At 38.2% G+C, this 23,715-nt stretch overlaps 1 protein-coding gene across 4 annotated transcripts in view; it reads left to right on the forward strand.

Moving 5' to 3' along the window:
- Positions 1 to 23,490, forward strand: part of MOCOS (molybdenum cofactor sulfurase) — a 222,401-nt gene extending 198,911 nt beyond the window's left edge. For all 4 annotated transcript variants that reach the window (XM_061449066.1, XM_061449065.1, XM_061449068.1 and 1 more), the window contains 6 exons: positions 2,958 to 3,039; positions 7,206 to 7,321; positions 7,927 to 8,032; positions 11,508 to 11,634; positions 13,822 to 13,926; positions 21,215 to 23,490. In XM_061449066.1, coding sequence (XP_061305050.1) covers positions 2,958 to 3,039; positions 7,206 to 7,321; positions 7,927 to 8,032; positions 11,508 to 11,634; positions 13,822 to 13,926; positions 21,215 to 21,361 — 683 coding nt within the window. In that variant the 3' untranslated portion in view covers positions 21,362 to 23,490. The remainder of the gene's footprint in view (positions 1 to 2,957; positions 3,040 to 7,205; positions 7,322 to 7,926; positions 8,033 to 11,507; positions 11,635 to 13,821; positions 13,927 to 21,214) is intronic.
- Positions 23,491 to 23,715: the final 225 nt, after the last annotated feature.

A 23,715-nucleotide genomic window follows, 5' to 3' on the forward strand; every position in this document is an offset into this window, starting at 1 on the left:
GAACCCCACATAGCTGAAGCGTGCAGCATTTTTAAAGAACATTTTGCTGATGCGCTATTAGCTGATGCTGAAGACTTTATTGTGCCACTTTTAAACACTCATGCGTGTTCACTCTCCCCCTACAGGCACATGCTTTTCTCTCCCTCTAGAACTTTTCGTTAGTGGAAAATGTGTTTATGGCTCTTCTATTTCAATATGGTTGATATTCTCAGTCTTCTCTGTCCAACAAAATAAAATTGCCAACATGATTTAGTGTGACAGTAACTACTTTGCCGCCTTTTGCTGAATCCTCCATGTGCTGAGGCATCACCTTAAATTCTTTCTTTAATCCCTGCACATTAGGTGTCTCTGTAGCTTGTCTAACAGCAAGCCTGGGGTGGGCAGACCCGCTGTCTGCCTGAGCCAGCTGTGCTATCCTGCAGCCAATGTGGGTAGCAAGGACATCAGACTGGGGCTCTAGATAAGAGCAAACTGCTTGAAGGCTTATAATCTTTCCCTGGCATGCCTCCAAAATTAGTTGTCTTGCATAGCAGCTGAGGAGCTCCAGGCATTCCCCTGATCCCCAAGGAAGTGGGTAAGTGTGCAGAGGCAGGGGAAGGGTTTGTGCTTGGTTTCTCACTAGCTTTACTTCACTTCAGTAGAGGGAGCGAGATTTTAATTTTGAGAAACTGCATTTATTAATTTTGTCAGAATTATTTTCTTGGGCAACATGGCTGTTAACAGGCATCTCCTATTCTGTTTGACTTGAAGAGTTCAATGAACCTTTACAATCACAGGACCGGACCTAAGAAAATCAGTGCAACTCTAAATAAGCTCCCATGGAGAAAAACAACTTCTTGTATCTCCACTGGAGCATTTAATGGTCAGGCTCCCAGCAATGAAGATGGGCAGGAGAAAGCACCTTTATTTCTAGAAGCCCTATCACTTGAATGGGAATCAAGAGAAATCTTGTCCTGCTCGATGAAATTACATGGGGGCACAGATTACACTGGGTTTCTTCCTATCCTACGCACAAGTCAGTCAGAGTATTTGGCTGAGAGTACATTTCTGTAGAAGACTAATTTCTCTCTTTCGAATTCAGCTGACAATCAGCATTATTCTGACAAGTTGTGCATTGGTTTGTCATTGCAGAGAGGGAGAAATTCTGAGTGTTGTGAAGGCTCTTTAAAGTTGGAGTAGAAGGATGTTAGCAAAACTGAGCAACTAATTACACTTTATGGAGTTTATTGTGCCTTCAAATAGTCATGTGCTACTGCCAATAAAAATAATGGGAATTAAGTGCATACACTGGTGAAAGAATATACATGAATAGTTTATATTTCAGTCTATTGAAATAACAGACCTCTATTTTTTCCCATTGACTGAAAATAGGAACTATAAAGGCAAGAATAATTTTTTTTATATTAATACTGTGAGCACATCTGTGAATTTTATTATCAAGCCAATGACCATGGAGAATGACAGCTTTTACATTTTAGTAACTGGCAATATTCTACTTTATTTTTTGCCTTAAGTTAGAATAAAATTGTAATTAACAATGTTCAACTGACCTAAACATCACTGTAAAATGTGTACCGTTCAATAAAAATGTGATACAGTTGCTGGTGTATAAACACGGGGCTTTTTAAAGCCCCAGAACTCCACTTTAAGAAATTTTGTGAGTATGCCTTACTTAGAAAGTATTTTTAAAAGATACAACAGCTAAAGATGCATCCAGGATTAAACCTTTTATCCTCTTCTTTTCCAGAAGGAAAGATGCTGATGTTTATTGTTTCAAAGTACTAGAGTGTTAGTTTTACACTATAAAGTGATAACACTGGCTTCTTTTTCAGGTTGTTGCGAGTTCAATGCATTTACTCCGTTTTATTTTCCTAAATGAACCTATCTTTTCCCTCTCTGTCTTCACTTCTGAAGTATGCAAACATCATTAACTAAGAAAGGAGTAGACAACTTTGTTTTGTAAAATGTACATGGAACAGATCTGATAGTTGGGGTATAGTGAACCTAAGCTACATTTCATTACTCTCCAGAAGAGAATAAAACAATTTGATTTCACCATATCACAGAGCTTTATTCTTATTTGTCCTACAATATAAACAGGAAGAAGCAGGTGAAATCAAAGTATGTTTTTATAAAGCTGGGATATTGGAGATCTAAGTGTTTGCTATATGTTGCAGTATAATGGAAAAGAGTTTGAAGTCATTGCAGCCACACACTAAAACTCTGTCATTTGAAATTACTGCTTTCAGCTAACAGAAAGCAAAATAGTATAACTTTTCTTTTTGCTTCTAGTAAACCACAGTAGCCTTTCCATCTCTTTGGCTGATTCTGTTCAAGATAAGAAAACTAGGGAAGAAGTTGTTAACACAGATCATTACCAGGGGTTCCTTATCTGCTTTAGAGATGGATAGATGAGAATAGCTCTCTCATTAGTGGTTTCCATGCACATTAACTTTAAATTATTGTAGTTTTATACGATACATTATATTTCTTTCCTTGACCAGTCTGTGCTTATTTTTTTACCTTTCCCTCCTCCATCTTTCATCTTTCATCTTTCAGATCACTCTATCCCACCACTCTAAAAAAACATCAATCTGAACTCATCTCCTGATTTGCTAGAGGGGCCACAACAGTGATAAACTCATCCTTTCACTGAGACAGGAATTCAGTGCCAGTTTCATTGCCTGAGATACACAGAGAATGAAGTTACTCAAAGCTGAAACTGTATATCCCTTAATGTGGCTTGCGTACCCAGGTCATCTACAGCCTTTGTTCTTTGCATTATCATTTGGAGCCACCTGCAGGCAGAGAATGTAATTCTACCGAAAAGATTTTTGTCATGCTATCTGGGAGGCTGCTGTGATTGTGAACAGGTGCAAAGATAAGAACCTTTTGCATGACCCTGTGATTTTGCATGAATGTTTTAATTAAATATGGCTTGTTTTTTGCCCATCTAGGCATGGACCCAATATCCGTATCACTAGAAGAAAATACTGGAAAAGAGACTGTGATCTCTGAGAGCAAAGTCTGTTCACACAGGTGAGAACAGAGAAGAAACAAACCTGAACATCCCTGTAATGACACAGGACATGATTGGGTGGACATGCAGGGGCAGAAATCCTTTTTTTAAAGGGGGAGGGATGGAAAGCAATGAATGACTTGGTGGACCAGGAGACAATAGATTTAGTAGACGATTTGGCATGTCCAGCACATCTGGTGGAAAACAGTAAAAAATAATAAAAAGGAAAAAGGGGGGAAGGATGCTATAAGAGGCTGTGACTACTTGACACTCACTTGAATAAGGGAAGGAAGATCTTTCTTTGTTATTTGCTCCAAGGATGAGAAGAGGGAAAGGAGTCCCCAGGTACTTCCAAATGCCAGCTGGAGGCTTCAACAGAACTTGAATTTAATTCCTTCATTTGACAGTAATGATGAAGGCAACTTTTCCCATTTTGTGATGCACGGATTGAAAATTGCTAGAACCTGCTGAAGTTATAAGCAGCTTTCCATATTTACAACCCTTTTTAATTTTGTTTTGACCATCCATGTTGATAGTGTCCCCTTAACTATCTTGGGAAGATTTCGGGTAAGCATGCAAAATAGCATTAACTCTAATCAAGAGACATGCCACTTCAGGCAAATATAACATTTTGAATAAATTAATATCCTTTTGGTGAACTGAAGTGTTTATCCATCATATTGTCTAAGTACTTCCCAGTCTCATTAAGTTTTCTGAGTGGCAGTGTATCAAGCGCCTTCCTAAAGAACATTTGCATTATCACTGTTTCTTTTCACCAAGCTCCTTGGTATGTCCAACTAAAAGAGCCATTTACATATTCATGTTTTATTTCAGCCAAGGTGTATTAATTCTTTGTAATACTCTATATTTGCTTCTCTGAGGGTAACACATAAACAAGCAGAAGACCTGGCCATTTTCCCCATGGAGACATGTAGGAAATGATCTTGTCCTTCTTTTCTACTAACTATTCAGATGATAAAGAGGATGTTTTTTTAAAGAAGTGTATTTTCCTCAGGTAGTGGAATTCACCCAAGAGTCATTTGTTTTAACCATCTGTCTCACTTCCCTTCGTGTTGACTCATCCTTAGGCTCCCCATGGTCAGCCCATCTATTACAGGCTTTAAAATAGCCTAGTTTATCTTTCTATGTTCATATAATTTACTGCCATACTATTTATTGTAGCATGTCTTTCATGTCACTGACTGTACCATTTTTACTGTAGGAAGTAGGAAATTTTCATGGGAAACTGCTTAGAGTTCTGAAGAAGAAGAAATTGATGGAATCACAAAGAAGGGGGAAATGTTAAGACAAATTGCATAGAATAGACTGTGATTAGCAGGAAGTAAGGCAGAATGAGTGGACAACATTGATGAGGCTCTGAAACTCCAGAGACATTCAGCAACACTTGATGCTAGGTTCCCGTGTTTCAGCAGAAAAGACTCTGGGGCCAAAAAAATAAGGAGCAACACAGGGCTTTGCAGTAGGATAGGAGGTGATTTCTGGTCTGGGGTCTTTTCTGAAAATTGCTTTATGTAAACAGTGGGCAAAAATCTTTGTTAAAAGACTTTTATTCAAAAGAAACTCCTACTAAAGGCATTTCCCACTTAATTCTGCTCTCTGATGCTGTGATTTCATCCAGTTCTGTTGGCTTAAGTAGTTACTCTGAATTCACACTGAGATAGCTGAGAAAAGCACATGATGTAGACACATGATGTAGAATCTGCAAGCAGTTAAGTGAAGAAGTTTAATTTCCCAAAAGCCATGAAAGGTTTATGAGTTCAAGTTTCTCTTGTGAAGCAATTCATCAGTGTTAGCCTTCATCTCGGTGGGGGCTGTCCATCAGCATGTGCTGCTCACACCAGAAGGACAAGGGTTTTTATATATCTAACAGTGGACAAATGCAAGTAGAAGCTAGTGACGTTAAGGTTATTGATGCTGTAGAAAACCCTAAATGCTCAAGATTGGTTCTCCACTGAATTAGGCAGGGACACAGCCTCCTCTTCAACAGGCCACAATAACAAAGAGATCAAGAGAATGATATCAGTGGTAAAAAAAGACAAAGGCTTACTTAAAAGAAGGTGAACTAAGCCTGCTGTGTGTAAATGTGTGTATTACATCCCTTGGGATCGATATTCAGACTTCATCTGTCCTTGTTTCTTGTTCTGTAAATTACCTAGCTAGAAGGACCAGGTGTAATGCGCTGAAGCTAAATGACAAAACAGGAAGATGAGTGGGGAACTCAAGGCAAACAGCAAGTCAAGTCTGACAGAACTAGGCCCTCCTTTATAAATTGTCTGACATATCCCAAATGAAATGTAATGCTGACAGATGTAAAATAATACCCCAGAAAAATAAACACAAGCAAAAAATGAGTAGAATTGAGCTACAGCAGAAGGACTTTGAATGAGACCTTGAAGAGATAATGGTGCTGGCTCAGAAAATGGCTTGACAATAAGGAAGAGCAATTTGAAAGCACAGGAGTCTTGGAATACAAAAACTGCACAATGACATTTGATGAAATGCTAAGAACACTGTGTGCCTCTAACTCAGCCACTCTCACTCAAAATAGTTAGCAAATAAAAAAAGAGGACAAAATTTTGTTCCTGATTTATATGGTATTAAGCCCTAGCAGGCTGCTAAAGGCAGTTGGCTCAGAAGAGAATTTAAACACCCCTAGCAGCTCTTTTTAGGTGGGAGAAAATATTCTGGGAAATTGTTTCACCTGCACTGTTACCATGGAGGATTCATGCCTTCTCATTAGCAGCATTCTCCCTAACACAGTGACCAGCTAGGACACAAGAACCAAGCAGCTCAGACTATGAAATCTCATGTGCAGACACACTTTTTGGCCTTTTTCTTGCCACACTGCTTGCGCCTCATAGTACCAGAATTTAATTTCAGTTATAGGACTTCAGTGGCTAGATGCAGCTGTCCAGTTAGGGCTGCACTCCAATCAACATTCAGAACAAGTGCAGGAGACACCTGATCCCTACAGGATTATAAAATCTCTTTGATTTCACTTCCCTTGGCTTTCTATGTCTGTAACTCTGTTGAACCTACAAAGCATTTCGTAAAGCCAAGCCACTTCATCTCTCAATCCTAGGGCTTAGCATCTTTTGTTGTGAGGAGCTGTTTTGTTGTTTCACAGAGCAGGTGTTTTCCATGCAGATCAGCCTCTTTGGCTGGGTAGGACAACAAGGCAAGCATAGGACTACTGCTACTTCACTTTCCTTGCTACAAGAATCCTACCTAGATCAGCACGGGAATTTGCATTCCTCTTACCTGTTTATGGCATTTTAATGTTAAGTATCAGTCTAATCTCCTTTTGTAGTCAATAGAGTTAAATACTACCAGAGTGTCATTCCATCCTGACATTTAAGGCAGACAGGAACTAGTTACCTCTTTCCGCTATCTGTGAGGGTAACCCAGAACATTAACTTAAACTAGAGGCCTGGTTTTTAAAAGATCAACGTTAAAGATTACTCAGGGCTGAGGAATCCCATGGCAAATAGGATCATTTCCCAGTGGTCTGATCTGTGCCCCTGCTGAACTGAGACAGGTGATCTCAAAATCCTTCTAGGAGTGGTTGCATCCAAGTAAAGAAGGCAATTCTATTGCCAGCCTTGCATAACTCACTAGGCAATTTACTAGTAATGGAAATCATCTTTAGATAGAGAGATACTTGAGCTCTGCTAGTGGACCCATGTTTTAATGTGGAATGTCTGTACTAACATGAATTAAATTAGGAAATTAACATCATTGTACTTGATGGGATCATTAAAAATTAGATACAGAGTGGCACAGTGGGGCAATATTAAATTCAGCTCAGATCAATCCTCTTTGTTTTAGCACAAAGCACAGACCAGAGAGTAACTTTTTCATAATACCATACTGTACTTGAGTCAGTGTCTTGAGCATTATGATTATTTAATCCTTTATTCTACAGTAATTTTCTGTATAAAACTATATTAGAGCTCATAAATGTTGACTTCAAGAGTAACAGAGTAAAGCTAAGAAAACTGGGAGATAAAATGATGGAAGAATTTTGCATCAAACTCTTATCAGACAATACAGATACTGTATTTTGTATTGAAAGAAGCAGAATACACATCTTTGTAATTTGTCTTCAGTTTTGCAAATTAATATTCAGGCAATCAAATTTTAAGTTACTCTTACCTTATAATAGGGTAAAAACATATGACTGTGGAGAAAGAATTGCTGTCTGGTTCTCTATGATTCTTGCTCGTCCATGTCGCTTGATAAGACAAAGTTCAGACATGTCACATCAGAAAAATACAAAAGGTATGTTGTCATTCTTAACAATACAATAGTTGTGATTCCTCAGCAAACATCAGACTCATAGACTTCATACTGTGTATATAATTACCCTGATAAAGGGTGAAAGAGTCATCCAGTTTGAGGTTTCACATTTATATCCGAACTGTGTTTACCTGCTACTTCTCATGTTTGGTGAAAATGTAAAGCTACATCAGTCTGGGGATTTTATTTTTTTTTTTAGCACTATGACCATTTTTGTCTGGAAACTCAATGATCATTTCGAAAAATGAATACGAAAAATCTATAAACCAAGAATTTATTCTTAGACTAAATGTCATTATAAAAAGGATCAAATTGAAAGAGCATCAAAAATCCATGGATATTGCCCTTGCAAATTGTTTTATACATTTAGCAAAATCTCAGCTCTATCTTAATTTCTAAATGCATTGCATCATCATCATTTACAGGTTTGAGGACATTCTTGGAATCTTTCCTTAGTGTCTGGAGCCAAATGAATAATTTTTTTAATGAGAATGAGTAAGAGGTCAAAGGAAAGGTGAGGTGAAATTGCTTGTATAATCTTCCTGATTTTTAACAATCATTTTGGAATGTTGGATTGATTTTTTTAGGTCTGGCATCTGCTACAAACATTTCACTCTCTCTTGTGAATGAAGCACAATACCTCCTGATAAATGTAGCGAGCATTCTGCAGCTGAAAGAGCATATTTCTGCAAGGTAAGATCCTCCTGTCTCCAAATGTCTCTCGGCAGTCTTGGATTCCAGATTTTTTCCGTAACATTCCAATGTAACTGTTTTATCTAGAAATTTAGAGATAGCTATTTTAAATGTTCAATAAATACATAGGTATTAAACTGCTCATAGCTACTATGAGTATATATGTATTAAATTATTCATTCTGCATGACTTCTGAAAATTTGGATTAAATACTTGAACATAATCTGTCTGCTAGTCATCTTTAGGAAAACTTAAACAAAATTCTTGTCAAATGATTAGGTGGCAGAAGATTATTAGGAACCAGCCAACCTCTATTTGTGGGAGAACAAGGACAATTACATTTTCTCAACATAAATAAGCTGGCAGGTGAAAATACAAAATCTTGCCTCTTGCTGAGCTATTCTTTCCTATGGGAAGGAGTAAGATTTACATTCACAACATTCACAACAGAAATATTTTTAAACTACCTTAGGATTCATTTCATTTCTTACTTGAAATTGGCTTTACTTGTACAAAAGTGAGAGAGAGAAGCAGCAAATTAAACACTGACGAAGCCCACAGTTCAAAGATAAGGAACCCATTACCCACCAGATTTTCATATACTGGCGATATAAAGTTGTTTCTTGAACATAACTATGGCTGGCTCAAATAGCACAGAAAATCTGCTCTCAAGGCCTCAATCATAGCTGTGCCACAGCCCTGGCATTCATCTCTGATCCCCCTTTTCTGTTTTGCCCAACTTCCCTGCCTCTGCTTGGAGTCATCTTCTCTCCTTTTAGTTAGACGCAATGCAAGATGATCCACTGATTTTACACCTCTTCCAGTACAACTAGGCTTGTAATGTCCTTTTCCTCAAAGGAAACTCCAGATGTGACTGAAGCTGCCATGCTGCCTGAGAAGCTTCTGGCTTCCCATTCTCCAGCACAAGTTGGAAAACTCGTCCCTGTTTCACCATGCAGAGCTTTCTCAGGGTGCTGGGGAAATGAATTCAGCCCCGATATACAGCATCCTCATTCTGCACTGGTACTAAATCACGTTGTACCAACTTTCCAAATTCTGAACTCTGCAATGTACTTTCAAGAATCTGCATATATGGGTCTTTTTAAAATGTTTTTCTTCTTTTTTTTTTAGAAAGTATTATTTAGCTTCTTGGCATGTGGGTTTGGTTTTGTTTAATGGAAAACTGCTAAGATTTATGAAACAATTTCAATCTTCAGTCGAGTTTTAACAATTTCCCTTTGTCTGTTCTGTAAGTTAAAATTAATCTTCCAGTTCGCACTTGGCTCTTGAGAGGTAATCTGAAAAAGAAACAGCAATTTAATTAAAAATGACCATGTAACATACTGTTGGAGAGCTACATGTACATAGAGACATCCATCACTCTGGTGTTGCTGTTACAGGACTCCTCCATGAAAATCCATGTGGCCTGGCCTTATGCTCAGATGTTCTTCTTAGAGATACCCCCCTGAAAATGCAAATATTAATTTTCAAGTTTGCCTGTTAAATATATGTAATGCATTCTGCATTGCAGGACCCACTACTGTGAAAAGTCCAAAGTACCTAGTCTGGCTTTGGCAAATCCCAGTGATTTTCACAACAGACTCTTGTTGAGATTTGCAGGATGAAGGTGCCTCTCACTCCATCCACCCAATGCGTGTTTTGTTTTAAGGAAGGAGAAATAATGGGAATTTACCCAGACACACTCTGCAAAGTAATTAGAAGTGGTTCTGAGGGCACAAGAGAGGTGAGGTATTTTGGAGGTGAGCCTGAACAGGTTGAAGGAAGAGGGACTGGGAGTAGGGGCACTGCAGTCTTTGAGGACCAGCACCAACAGATAAAATAGTAGAAAATCATAGAAACTCAAAGCACCTGTCTGCAGCTGGCTCAAGATGCTGCAGGCCCTTTGTTACTGGGGCCCTTAACGCCCCCTCTGGTTTTGGCTGGGGTTGCAGACACTTGTCAAAAAAATGCATTCAAAACTTGAGGCTACACAGCACTCGAACTCCAAGAGCCCACAGCAAAGTGAGGAAACACAACAGCATAACCGAACTTGTTCATGACTGCTATTTTCCTTCTTGTCTGCATGTCAGCATAACCTACACCTTCTGTTGGCTGTGATCTCTCTCAGTCATTACAAATTGTGTCCCAGCCATGGTATTGCTTGTGGGATCCCAAGGGAAAACCTGTAACCCTTCAGCTTCCCATCTCACTTTCTACCCTCAGACTTCTGGAGCCCTTGTGAGCAGCAAAGTCTTGGTGGAGTTGGGCTTGTGTGGTTTGATTGAAAGTCTGCGCAGGCAGTTTATCCTTTGCACGTTTGTCTGCTAAAGATCATCCAGACTATTTTAAATAACATCAATCTCTTTTCTTCACCTAACAGGCCTCCTTTGCCAAGACTGCTTGATGTGAACAGTTTTCCATGCACCTTGATTTTACATGTTTTTCCTCAATTTAATTAAAGCGCATTTTAAACTGTATGTCCTTACTTTTTTAAAGGTTTTTTTTTTTTTCCCCTTAGAGCAGAAAATTCTCTCTTCACTACTTACCCAGGTTTCTGCCTCTGCTGTAGGGTGTCATATCTCAAAGTTGTCAGACCAAGGCTGATGTATAAGAAACTATTCATGCTCATAATAGCTAATGCAGAAAGAAATGTTCTTCCCCACTAACAATGCTGCTGAAAGAATTCTCACAAATTTTAAGGCTGTTTTTCTGGTACTGGTCCAGTTCTCCTTTGGAAGAAGAGTGAATAATGACAACTCAAAGGTGCAGCCAGATTTCAGATATTTGTATGCTCTGTCTGTCTCATATATGTTCTCCACGCTGACACAAATCTACACTCTGGCAGTTCAAATGCTTGTAAAGAGGTGGAGATATCACCACACAGAGATTATTTTTTTTCAAAACATCTACCATTTGGTGGACTCTGATGCATCCCAAAGGCAAATAATAATAATAATGATAATAATAATAAGGAATAGATTCTCTCATAAAATGCCTTTACTGGCTTTTTCACCTTCAGCATCTGCTGTCTTTTTCTCTTTTACAATTGCAGCATGTGAAGAATGAGTTTCTATTTGCTTTCTTTTTAGAAGTATTTAACGAGTCAAATGATTGCTAATTCAAAAGATCTTTCCATTTGTTACCATTAGACTTACATATGATCGCTAATAAGGAAATAAATGACAATACACATTGTTCACAATTGCCTGTCTATGTGTTTTCATACCTACGGTTCCAGGTTACACCTCTGAGGAAGACACCTAGAGGATTACATATTATAGTTGAAGGGTTACAAGCTATAGTTAAATACCTTGTGTCATTTTCATAGCCTTTGTAATAAAACTTGGTCCAGGTTATTCCGGAAAAATATTTGCTGAATCATATTAGCCACTAGATTCTCCCAACACAAACATCTAGTTCAGAACTAGTTAATAAACCCTATTTTTTGTTTTTTTCTGTCATCTCTATGAGACAGATTAGAAGAGCCATTGGAAATGGAGGAATTAATCCGGCGCTTCCGTGCCAACATTGTCATCAGTGCACCAGAGTCCTTTGAAGAAGAAGAGTGGGCTGAGATTTCAATAGGTGCTCTGCGATTCCAGGTACAAACAGATCTCTCTTATCTATCACAAAGTATTTTAATCACTGGAGACAGAGCAATTTTTGCAGGGTTTTGACTTCAACATAGGCGGCACAGTTTGTGCAGATGAAATTTATGGAGTATGTAAAAAAAAGCCATGCTGTGACCCGTAGCAAACATGCTTCAATATAACTGAGAGGTTTTGACATATTTCTCCACACCTTTTTTTTTTAATTTCAGAATTCATAAAATTTCCCACCTCTATCCAGCTGAGCAGAATAATAATCACTGTTCTGAGGCAGAGTTGCAGCAAGTATTTAGCCAGTATTTTCACAAGAGAATACTGGTTGTTGTTAAGCATAATAGTACAGAAGTAACCTAGGACTGCTGCACATCAAGCAATGGATTGCCGAAAGACCAGACGTGCATACAAGTGAACAATCTATTGCCCTCTTTTATACACATTTTGTCTTAATCTCCAGTCAAGGCATGTTTTAAAGTATAGCCTGGCAGAGTTTTTTCATATGTTGTGCTTTGTATCATATCTAACAACATAATGTGCTTCGTACTGTGAGGAAAATGCTGAAGAGTCAAACTTTGTTGGCAAATACGTTCTTTTGAGAAAATATTCAACAAAGGATCCATGAAGAAGCTACAGATGAACCCTATTATTCTCTTAGGCGTGATAATGAAGGTGTGAATAACAGAAGTGCTAAGGTCAAATCTAGAAGCTGTGGTGGACATCACTCCTATTTCTTTCTGTTCAGCATACTGTAAGAAATGAACAAGTAATTTTTTCTCTAAGGGTGGAAAATATGACTTATCTGCTCTTTTTATGGGTACTTTTATCCGTAAGCTGTAATAAGACTTAAAGAACGTTGAGGAAAAATTCCTTTAGGTAGGAGATGAAAAACACAAAGGACAAAATCCTTAGTGTATAGCCTGTTGGAGGCTGGAGTAACACTAGGGAACTCGTCTCAGGATCCTGCTGTGTTAGATACTGTAAAACTACAAAATTGAAAAGGTATTCCTCTTTCTGGCATTGAAATGCTTTAGGAATACAAGCCAAAAATAGAAAGGCTTATGCCTTATGCAAGTTGCATTGTCTTTTCTCATTTCTGCCAGGACCTTATTCAGATACTGATGTGGTAACGGTAGACATTATGTTAATTGTTGAAGAAGCTGTTGAACAAAGCAGGGAAAAATATTTCCTTCTCTGTGTTATTTTCTTGTTCTTTTAATAAAATATTAAAGCTGTGGAAAATCATCTTCTGAAAAAGCTGCCAAATGTATGGTTTTGATGATTACACTGAAGAGCTGCAGAATCAGTTCTAGATGTATCTCAAAAAAAAATTAAATAGCAATTCAGATCAGCATATAAAAATGTTGGCAGCGTAAGGTTTAATTATTTGCCCTATTTGAAATTTATAACACATTTTGCAAAAGTAGAATGTGTATATTGGGATACTCTAAGAACAGTTAATTTCTACAGCGGACAGATTTGCTAAAGTTAGGGATGCAATATTAAGCGAAACTGCAATATGTCTGCCTTCTTCATTTGAATGCTTTAAGAAGAAATCTGTCCAGGGCTTTTTTTCCCTAAAAACACACCCTATTTCAAACAAGAATTAACTTTAAGATCCATGCTCTGGTGTCAGAATGGAGGAGCTCATTATTCCTTCTGATTATGTAAACTTGTAAAAATTCACATTTTGCATTCTGATTATCTACAAGTGCCATGCATATATGAAAGACATTGTGCATTTCAGCTGCACTGAAACAATGTAAAGCAAACCCAAGAAAATCTTCCTTGGGTTAAATCCTGAGGCACTGTCTTGATTTTGTATTCAGTTCTCCTTTGGGCAAATAGCCCCGCCAGCCCGTAGATGAAGTGAAGACATCAGGAAATGCAATTATGTAAATGTTTGGTATTTCTCAGATTTATGTCTCTGGGAAAGTTTTCCTTAAAAGAATAGAAAATAAAAGAAAAAAGTGAATTAAAAATTCAGTGAGACCTTCAGAAGCAGACCCTTTGAAAATGTACCCACTACATTAGGTGAACAGGCCTGACCTCTTGCATTAAAAAAGCATAAAAGAACACAAGAAAGGTACGTGAAAGGTAATTATTTAAGGTATTATGATGGTCAGAAGCTTGTACTGTTCTGTGTTGTACTGCTTTGACATACAGCTCTCAACCTTCTTTAATTAGGTTGTGGGTCCATGTAGCAGATGTCAGATAATCTGCATCGATCAACAGTCTGGGGAACGAAACAAAGAATTTATGCAGTCTCTGTCTGTGGCCAGAGGTAGAAAGGTCAGTACAGTAATCTAAAATAGCTGTATAGAAAGTTGTGTTGACTTTATTGCATGCATAGTGAAATATCTGCTGAGAGGATATTCATGACTAAGTTCTTATGCTAATCCATTTGATTTTCCAGTAAAAAGAAGATGCACTTACAATCCAGATAGGACATTGTTTATTTCCATTAATTGCTCAAAATGTTTTTATTTATGCATTGGGGTTTTTTTCTGCGCTTGCTTTTATTCAGTATGTACTACTTTACAATGATGTGTTTATTTTGGTCTCGAAAAACAAGAGCTGATGCACTGATGTCATTCAAGAAGACAAATCTGCAGAAAAAGAGTATTTGATATGATACAGTTAGCTCATATGACTAAACTCTATTCTTACTGTGAGAAACTACTCAACAGGAAAAACAGAGCAGATGTAAGTATAGTCAAAGCTGAGAGTAATTGATTGACTGGAGAATAAGTGTGAAAAGCAGGCGTTCATTGGAGTCCTTATGTTTCCAGAAACTGCATTGTTTCTTGGAATTGAGAGTGCTCAGACAGTGGCTAGACACTTCGGCATCCCAAAAACTTCACAAATCTCCTCATAAGTATTTATTTATCTGAAAAATCCTTACTTTAAATTCGTTGCTTCTTGTTCATTAAGCTTCTGTTGTAAGAGTTCATTAGCCAGCCAGGGCTCAGAAGCCTTGCCAATACCAGCCAAACACGAGAGATGATTGGGCACAGCACAGGGGCCAGAGCAATGACAAATAGGCTGAAAATCATTCACCTAAACAATGCACAAACAAGTTCCAAATAAGGCATTCTTTGTTTGGAAAAAAAAAAAACAAACAAAAAACAACATTGATTCGTCTCAGTGACTCATTAGGCAAACAAAGGGCTATATTTTCAATGGATGTTATCCTTGGTGAAAAGCTCTGCCGACTCTTGGAGCCAGACACCTGGTGCAGAGTGAGGTGGGGAGAAGGGAGAAGGCGGGGGCCAGCTGTCTAGCCACAGCTTCCCAATGACCTGAGATGACTTTGGGTTGCATGGCAGGCTCTGTCATCCAAATTCTGCCTTTGTGAGATGAGCTCCTCACCATGGTGGATAGCCTGAAGACAAGAATTCTCTCCAGGCAATGTTGACCTACAGCTGGAACATCTGGGACACTTTAAAGAGCATTCTGGCACTCTGGGCAGTGATGCTGCCCAGCTGCCATGTATGCAGGGGTGTGGTATGCCGAGGACTTTCTCTAGGCCCATATGTTTTACTGGATTATGATTTGAATTGTCTGTAGAAGAAAAGCACTCCACATTCAGGGACCATCCCAAATGGCAACAAAACCTTACCCAGGACATAGATTCTCAGGAGAGGCAAAACATCTTCTGCATGTTTCCCACAAGAAAAGATGAGCTCGTCTTTCATTCTGATTAACTCAGCAATGGAAAGGTTTTCTGGATACAAGCACTCCTAGAACCAAGTAACTCGTTCAAACAGAACTAAGGCAATGAGAACAATCCAGCCTCTCAAGAACAACCTGGCACCAGATAAAAGACACATAGCAAGGCCAGGCACTGCTTGGCAGAGCACAGTGCTGCTATTCACAGTGGGGGAGTGCTCTGCTTCCCTCAGCTGCACAACCATAGTCTTGCTGCAAAGAACCAGGCCTTCAGCTTTTTCTGTTTTTCCCAGTGTTCAGCATTGCCAGCTGATGGGATCTTGTGAGTACGCCCTGCTCTGCACAAAGTCCTCTGGGTTAGCTTGGCAGCCAAAAGAGATAGTTTGAGCTGGTAGCTTGGCTTGAACTGGTCTGAGAAGACCTCAGAGCCCATCCCTCCTGCAAATAGTCCGTGTGGTGATGGTCACCAACTGGCTATCGGTGAGAAGCACCTGAGGACTATGGCATCTTCAGTGTGCTAAGCAGACCTAGCAGGGGGCATTGATCCAGACAGACCTTTCACAGTTCACAGTGGAGAGAGAGAAAGAACATCGAGTTCATGTGACTGTGTTAAATTGCAGAGTTAATCCTTCGGTGACTCATGTCTCTAGCTTGTGCTTTTCTGTTAAGGAGTCATCTAATAGACTTCTTTTTCTTTTTTTATCAGATACAGATTCAGTGAAGGAATTTAGCACTGTTTGTTCCCAGCTGTCAATAATGCAATTCAAACTGCAAAAAACAAACGCAGCAAAATAAGTTTTAAACTTAATGTTCCAGTACAAGGGGTACTGATATTTTTGAAAGGCTGTTGTAGTTGCTCGATTTCCAAAACTGCACATACAAATGGATTTCAAATCGTGAAAGCTTAACAAGAGAGCCAGATGTCAATATTTACCGTTTTGTTTTGTTTTTCCAAGAACACCAACCTGGAAAAAGATATCAAACTTTATCAAACTGGTAGCCCAAATAACAACACTGCAGATTAATTTCAATAATACAGTAAGGCTTGTACAATATTTAGTTCTAAAACCATGTATTTCTCCCTCCTTCTGAGACTCTGAGAACCTGATGCTCCAAGTTGAAAAATTGAGGATTGCGTAGATGGATTGCAGCTGAAATTCAGAACCAGCTACTGTAATTAGATATTTGCATGTTTCCTATTAAATGTAAAGCAGGGTGCTGAAGCCCAGCCAGCTGCTTTTGATGAAACCTTTCATCACATTGTTTGAAATAAACACCTCTACAAAGCAAACTTGAGCTCTGCTGCCACCAGTTCTGAAAAAATATTCATTAAGGATTCCTTCTGTAAATTTTGACTGAAAAGGAAAAAGGGGCTCTCCTGCGACAGAGCTCTCTCTGTCATTGCAGGACACCGCAAAACACTAGGTAACTGCATTAAGCAGATAGCATAAAAATAGCCATACGCTGTTTCACATGCTTCACCACCTGATGCCAGGCACACATAGACAGAAAGGAGAGAACATTGAATTCTTGGCTAACATCTTCTGTGTTTTGCAGATGCAGTTTTAAGCTAACAATAGCGGAAGCCCTGTGGGTAGATTTGCAACAGTGCTATAAACTGGGACTTGCTGTCATGGTAGCAAAGGGAACTGCATCAGCAGTCTGCCCCAGCATAAATGTCTGGATAGCAGTGCATCAAGAAAAATACATTATGTTTGCACATGCCCTCCTATACTAAAGGGCTTGTGTTTTTTTCCTGTAGGCTGTCGATCCTCCTTGATGTATCTCATAGTGCCTTGGGAGAGCTTTTTTCCCTGTTGGATGAGATGCCGTGCCTTTGGACTGCTTATTGAAATGTTAGCAAGGATAGCAAATTACTTCTCTTATCTGATGCATCGTTATCATAATTTTCATCATAATGTGGGGCTTTATACTATGCAATGCTTTTCATCCAAAGATCTGGAACATTTGCAAACACTGATTGATATAATTAATAGACCTCTGAAATACTACCGTTCTCTTTTCTCATTGGTGGCTGAAGTAGAAAATGTGTATACTTAAGGTAGAGCAAAAGAACATCAGTTCTTAGAAAAACATTCTGCTGCCCAGATTTTTTTAACAGAACAAAATGGGGACTTTCAACACCAAGTTAAAGCTTTCCTTTGTTTTCTAATATAAAAAAACAGCATGCTGAAAGTGAGTACTTCCACTCTCCTACTTTTACTAATAAGTTTTGGTGAATACAGAGCTAAGAAAACATCTTACGATAAAAACAAAAACAAACAAAGCAAAACAAAACAAAACAAAATAAAACAAACCCAAACTTAAATAATTGTATCTCTCAAAGCTTTGCGTGGGAGGGAGGTTATGTTATTGTATTAATTAAATCATAGAATTATAGAATCAGCTAGGTTGGAAAAGACCTTTAAGATCATCAAGTCCAGCCATTACCCCAGGACTACCAAGACCACCACTAAACCATGTCACTGAGGATCTCATCTATATGGTTTGTGAACACTTCCAGGGACAGTGATTCCACCACTTCCCTGGGAAGCCTGTTCCAATGCCTGAGCACCCTTCTGGTTAAGAAATTTAATAATATCCAGCCTCAACCTCCTCTGGCACAGCTTGAGGATATTTCCTCTTGTCTTAAATGAGCAGAAATGAACAAGTAAATTCATCTGCTGGGACAAGGCAGCCAAGAGCTACATACAGGGGCAAAATTCAGAACTTATCCATCCAAAGCTTTATTTTAGTGCGCAGTATCAGTTATGGGCTTGTTACACATTCTAACAGGGCATTTTCCCGGCCAAGAGCTAGTCTGAATTAACTCATTATTTAGGAGCTGTAGCTTGAAGGCACTTTATCTCAGCCTTTCTCAGATGTAGCACCTCAGGTTTCCACCTTACAGAAGAAGATACTGCACCCAGGATATTTCTGCCAGTGAATATCTAAGCAGTGCATATTACTGTTGATCCAGTATAAGTACTTGAAACAACATGCAAGAATGACAGCATTTTATAGCTCCGCTTTTAAGTGAGTGTGATGACTATCATATGATTCACTGTTGGCAAGAATAAGTACATTTTATCTATTTTTTCCAGCAGTGAAGTGTTGTGCTTTTTCCTAATCATGAGCTTTACATTTTTTGTCTCTGCGAAGTTTAAGAGTGATGGGAAGAGCTCCTACTGCCATCTGACCAAGTGGATAAAACCACTGAGCTCTCAGCCCAGAAATCCCTGCCCAGGTCTTGGTGTGTCCTGGGGAGGTTATATGCAGAATAAAATACCCTTGAAGTCAGGAAAAGGTAGCAACAACAGAGAGAGATTATATGGTTCACTGTAATAACTCTGCAGGCTGTAATCTCCGCGTCTGAAAGCTTCATTTTTCATCAGTGAAATGTGAGAAGGGCAAATTTCTATCTTTTTCTTGAAACAGAGCTGAAATGGCAGGATGCACATCTTTTGTGGTTGCTGCAGAGCTGTTGCTATTATCAGTACTTGCTGAGTCAATATTTGTAATTATTGAAAAAAACAAGAAAATTCACTTAAACGATATTAAATCCAATTCTATTAATCGCAAGCTAAATTTTGGTCTTAAGAACATTCAGAAAAGAAAAAGGTCAGCAATTCCAAGCAGGTCTTAGTACTAAAATATGTATACTGTCAATATACCATCACCTTGAAAATTCCTTAGGCATCACCGAGTCTCAGCACTGAAAAAAAAATACTATGAGACTTTAGATGCCAAATCAGAGTACGGAAATACTAAGGACCAATATTAAATAGCGTATGAGAACTTATGAAGATAAAGTGTGTTCACACACTTTTTCTTAAGTAATTCTAAATGGTTTAAGTTGATTTACAAAAAAAAAAAAAAGAAAAAATTGCTAAATGATTCACATCAATAGAAAAATTGGTAAATCAAATTCTCTGCAGTGAACAAACTGCCCAGATGTATTTTAGTCTCATTTTAAGATAAATTGAGATGTCAATACAGTAAATATAAATAAAAACTTCTCATGTGTCAAATAAGTTCATTTACATGGATGAGTTATAAAATTCCTCCCTGTGTAAAGTGTGCAGCATGGACTAATATTAATTTTACAATATTTGTTTTATGCTTGTCTGATTTTATAAAACAACAAATTTATGACAACTGTCCTTTTTGCACCAGGGGATAGGAAGTAAATCCAAGTTACTAATCACAAAGCTGAAAAAAACATCATTTATACCAACACAGAAAACACAACTTGACAAGAAACAAGAAAAAAGCAAGAATGAAAATATAATACTGTGTAGTTTAATAATTTAAATGAAACAGTTACTAACTTACCATTTCAGTGTCACAGAATCATAGAATCATGGAATCGTTTGGATTGGGAGGGACATTAAAGATCATCCAGTTCCAATGCCCCTGCCATGGGCAGGGACACCTTCCACTAGAGCAGGGTGCTCCAAGCCCCATCCAGTCTGGCCTTGAACACTTCCAGGGATGGGGCATCATAGTTGATCCAACACAGTCATTATGCTAAAGGATTGGGATCTTACTGTCCTGCAGTCATTAAATACTCAGCATTAAATACTACAGTGCTGATCGTAAGGATCTACCCTGTGTCCACCACTGTTGACACCATTATGGTGACAAGTATCAAAAACGTGTCATTAATAGGATAAACCTGATCAGGAGGAACTCTTACCACATATATGTGAAATGCTAGGGAGATGAAGCAAGAGTAGAAGTAGCCAAAAAAGCTCTGCTTGTTTTTCTTTTTAATGGAGAAGGAGAATAAAGGTTTGTTTTTAATGAATTTCATCTGTTTATTTATTTATTTTATGCTTTAGAGTGGCTGGCACATTTTGGCTGTAGCCTACCAAAACAAATTACTTCTTATTGAAACCTGTGAAAAAAGACTAGAAAATTAGTATTGGGTTTCCAAGGTCCTCAGTTTGAAGAATGAAGACATTCTGAAGTCTACATATCAATTACCAATCTGACATGGTCTTCAGCAATCCTTTATTTCTTACTTTACGTATTTCTTTAACTATTATCTAATCATTTGGAAAATATGAGATTGTGAGTCTGTTTCTTGTGCACTTCTAAACTCTCCGCTGTTGGAAAACAAAACCACAAAACCACACCACTCTCTTCTGTGACCTTTCCAGGTCACACCCAGCTGTTCACAGCTACAACTGCAATATTCAACATGCTTAAGATCAAGACCACACATAAATGTTCAAACACACTGCTCAGGTTGCACGGCCACTGGGTAAAGAGGTTATTTTCTTTCTTTTTTCTTTAATATTCATTATCATGATGACACATATCTAAGTATTTTTAATATTTACATAGTAATAACAGAAAACAACTGGTAGACTTAATAAAACAAACTTTCTGAATATTTTCTGTAAAATATACTGAAATGCTCATAAAAACAAATGAAGGAAAATTCACAAAGTCTAGACAGAGCAAAGTTCTGTTAACAAAGTGAATAATCCTTGGTAAAGGATACAAGACTTTTTCTCACTCTTTGAACATGCATGCATTCTCATGTTGCCTAGACCTTATTGGTGGTAATGCATTAACTGTATTTGTCAAGAAGCCAGAACAGTCATTAAATGACAAGACTGTGAGGGAGTGTAAATTACATACATGATACTATGGAACTCATGATGAAATACTATGTTATTTATCTTCTCACTTCTTGAATAACATGGGATCAACTTTTGTTTACTAGTCTATTACAGTTAATCAGTTAAAAATGTTCTTAATTACATGGAGATAGTTCAGATCTCCTCATTCTTAAAGCAGTATTGTTTTTTCTAAACATATCTGGGTTGTGGGATCCTTCATAGGTCTGATTACTTTAGCATGAGTTGCGTCTTAATAAATACTTTGCTTTTTTCAGACAAACTTTGGCATATACCTGATGAACCAGCCCTTACATTCATCCCTTCCAGATATGTTATCTGTTGGGTCTCAAGTACTTCCAGTGCTGAAAGAGAATATGGAAATTCAGCCCCCAACATCCAGTGAAGAAAAATGTTCAGGATAGATTCTGTGCTAGAGATGAGGTCTCCATGCAAGTCCAGGGAAAAGTTAGTAGTCAGTTACTAAAGAAAAAAAAAAGCTTCTACTTGCTTGGCTCTGATTTAAGTCTCTTAATTTTCTGTTTGCTGTAAATGTTATCAGATGGCAGAAACCTCGATAATTACAGCTCACCTACATGTTTATGCTTGTGATTAGGTTACAGCAGCCATAAGTCTGTTTTGCTCAATTGCTTCAGGATGCAACAAGTTTGATCAAGTTTTACCGGTGGATGACTCCCAAAGCAAGCACAACATCATTGTCAGAAACCCACATCTCAATGAAGGAAAGTAAACACAGCAATGCACTACTTCCTTAAGTTGCTTAGTTAAAACCACAGTTAGGAGAGAGGATGCAGGACATATTTTAGAAACAATGTGGGTGGGATGGGAATAGTGGGAGAGCAGCATGAAAGTAACCGCTTACCAATTCAGTCCATTCAACTTACCAAAAATGAAACTGAAGGTGATGTGTAGATAAGGCTGAAAGCAATAGAGAAGAGGGAATTTTATTGGGAAATCCATGTCTACCTCTTCAGAAGTGGTGTGTGAGGATGCCAGAAAGGCACAAAGATCAAGGACGATTTGGTATGCCATTTGCAGAACACTAGTTTCACTCTGTGAAACTATTTCACGCATTCATTCTCAACTTTTCTCTCATTCCCATTTGCTACTTTTCCATCTGATTTATTTCATGTGATGAGTTCGCCCTTTCCTTACATGTTTGTGGATGTTGACACATTTTTTTCTAATTAGAGCTCTTTCAACTAAAGCAATCATGTTTTCTATCTAAACTTTGTTTATCCTCAGTGGTGTCTAATGGCCGCTTAATAGAGCTCTTGAAACTTTGGATAGATAGAAGGAAAGTTCCTTCTCCACCCTGAAGACCTCAAAGCACTCTTTTTTCTTATTCTTGTGCATTTGATAATGTCCTTCTTAGGAGGTTTTTCAGTTCTTCATTCTTCTAAATGTGACTCATGCTTTTTGATTTCTGAGAACAGATACTTGAAAGTAGGACTTTGTCTGAAATATGAATTAATGTGAGAAATAAAAAAATAAATAGAGCAAGACACACAGTAAAAAAGCACATGGAAAATCAATGTAATGCAAGACTGAACACACTGAGGCCAGGTGTTTTATGACCCCCTACATGTGTCCAGCCAGCCACAGGGAGATTTCATGCTTTCAGGAAGTCCTTCTGGAAAAGGAAATTCTCCTAGATTAGCTTCTCTATTGCCATTTGGAAAGTGAAATTTTGGCCTCATTAAAAGCACTGTCAGAACTCTCATCCAGTGTGATTTAGGTCTTCCTTGGGGCAATTTTGGCTCAAATTGTGTGAAAGTGCTTCTGGCTGAAGCAATCCCTGAGTTGTTTGAGTATATCCCTGGAGGGGAGCAGGCAGCTTTGTGAAAGAATTGGTCAAAGAGTTACTCTGAAAGGGAAGCAACTACCACAGAGTGGGGTACAATAGGAAAAAGGAAGCGCATAGCCCAGTGTGTGAGTCAGAATTCGAAGATAATCTTTTTTCTTTCTCTGTTTTGCTTTTTTTTTTTCCTGGTTACTTCTTGCTTTCTTTTTTTCTTTTGAAGAACTGGTTTTACTCACTTCAGCTGGAACAGACTCTTATTAGTCTCTCACCAGAGCTTTGTAATGGAAATGAGAAGAGACATTATCTGTTTCTTACAACCTGCCATAATACATGGAAAGAAAGAGGTGTTTCATATGTATGTAAAGTGAGGATCAGTTTTGAGAGTCGTACCTTCCACTTCAGAGCCCAAGCACTGCTCCTTGATGTCTGCTTTGAAAAGCAGAAGTTTTATCTGTCTAATAGTCAGTTATCTAATGTTGTAATCGGCAGGCTTTTTGGAACCTTCAAAAACAGTTTCCTGGTATCTAAATCTCTCAACTGTTTTACTCTGCCTTTCTGTTATGCAGAGCATTGTTTTATTGGATAGAAAGCCAGCACAGCTCTGGCAAATTTAATACAAAGAGACCTGCTGTATGCTGACCTTCAGGTGATCTCTGGTGCTTTGCTCTGTCCTCTTCACCTCACCAGTATGTCATTTGTTTAAAATGGCACAGAAGTTAGAAAAGGAAATTGAAAGCAAAGCTCAACAAGCTCTCTTTCACTTGCTATTAGATTTACTACAAAATAAGTCACTTTGGTCCACAGTGGCTTGACAAATACTGTTTGTGAATAGCTTTAATGCAATATATGATAACGAAGGATGAGAGGATTTGAACTTTAAAAATGTCATGCTTGGTCATTTTGACCTATTATTTACAGGCAATTACACTTTCCCTCTGCTATGGGTTAGCAATA

This window comes from Pezoporus flaviventris, unplaced genomic scaffold (genome assembly GCF_033815535.1).
Source record: "Pezoporus flaviventris isolate CSIRO_AGI_PZ_B2104156 unplaced genomic scaffold, CSIRO_AGI_Pfla_v1 ptg000007l, whole genome shotgun sequence".
Classification (NCBI taxonomy): Eukaryota; Metazoa; Chordata; class Aves; order Psittaciformes; family Psittacidae; genus Pezoporus; species Pezoporus flaviventris.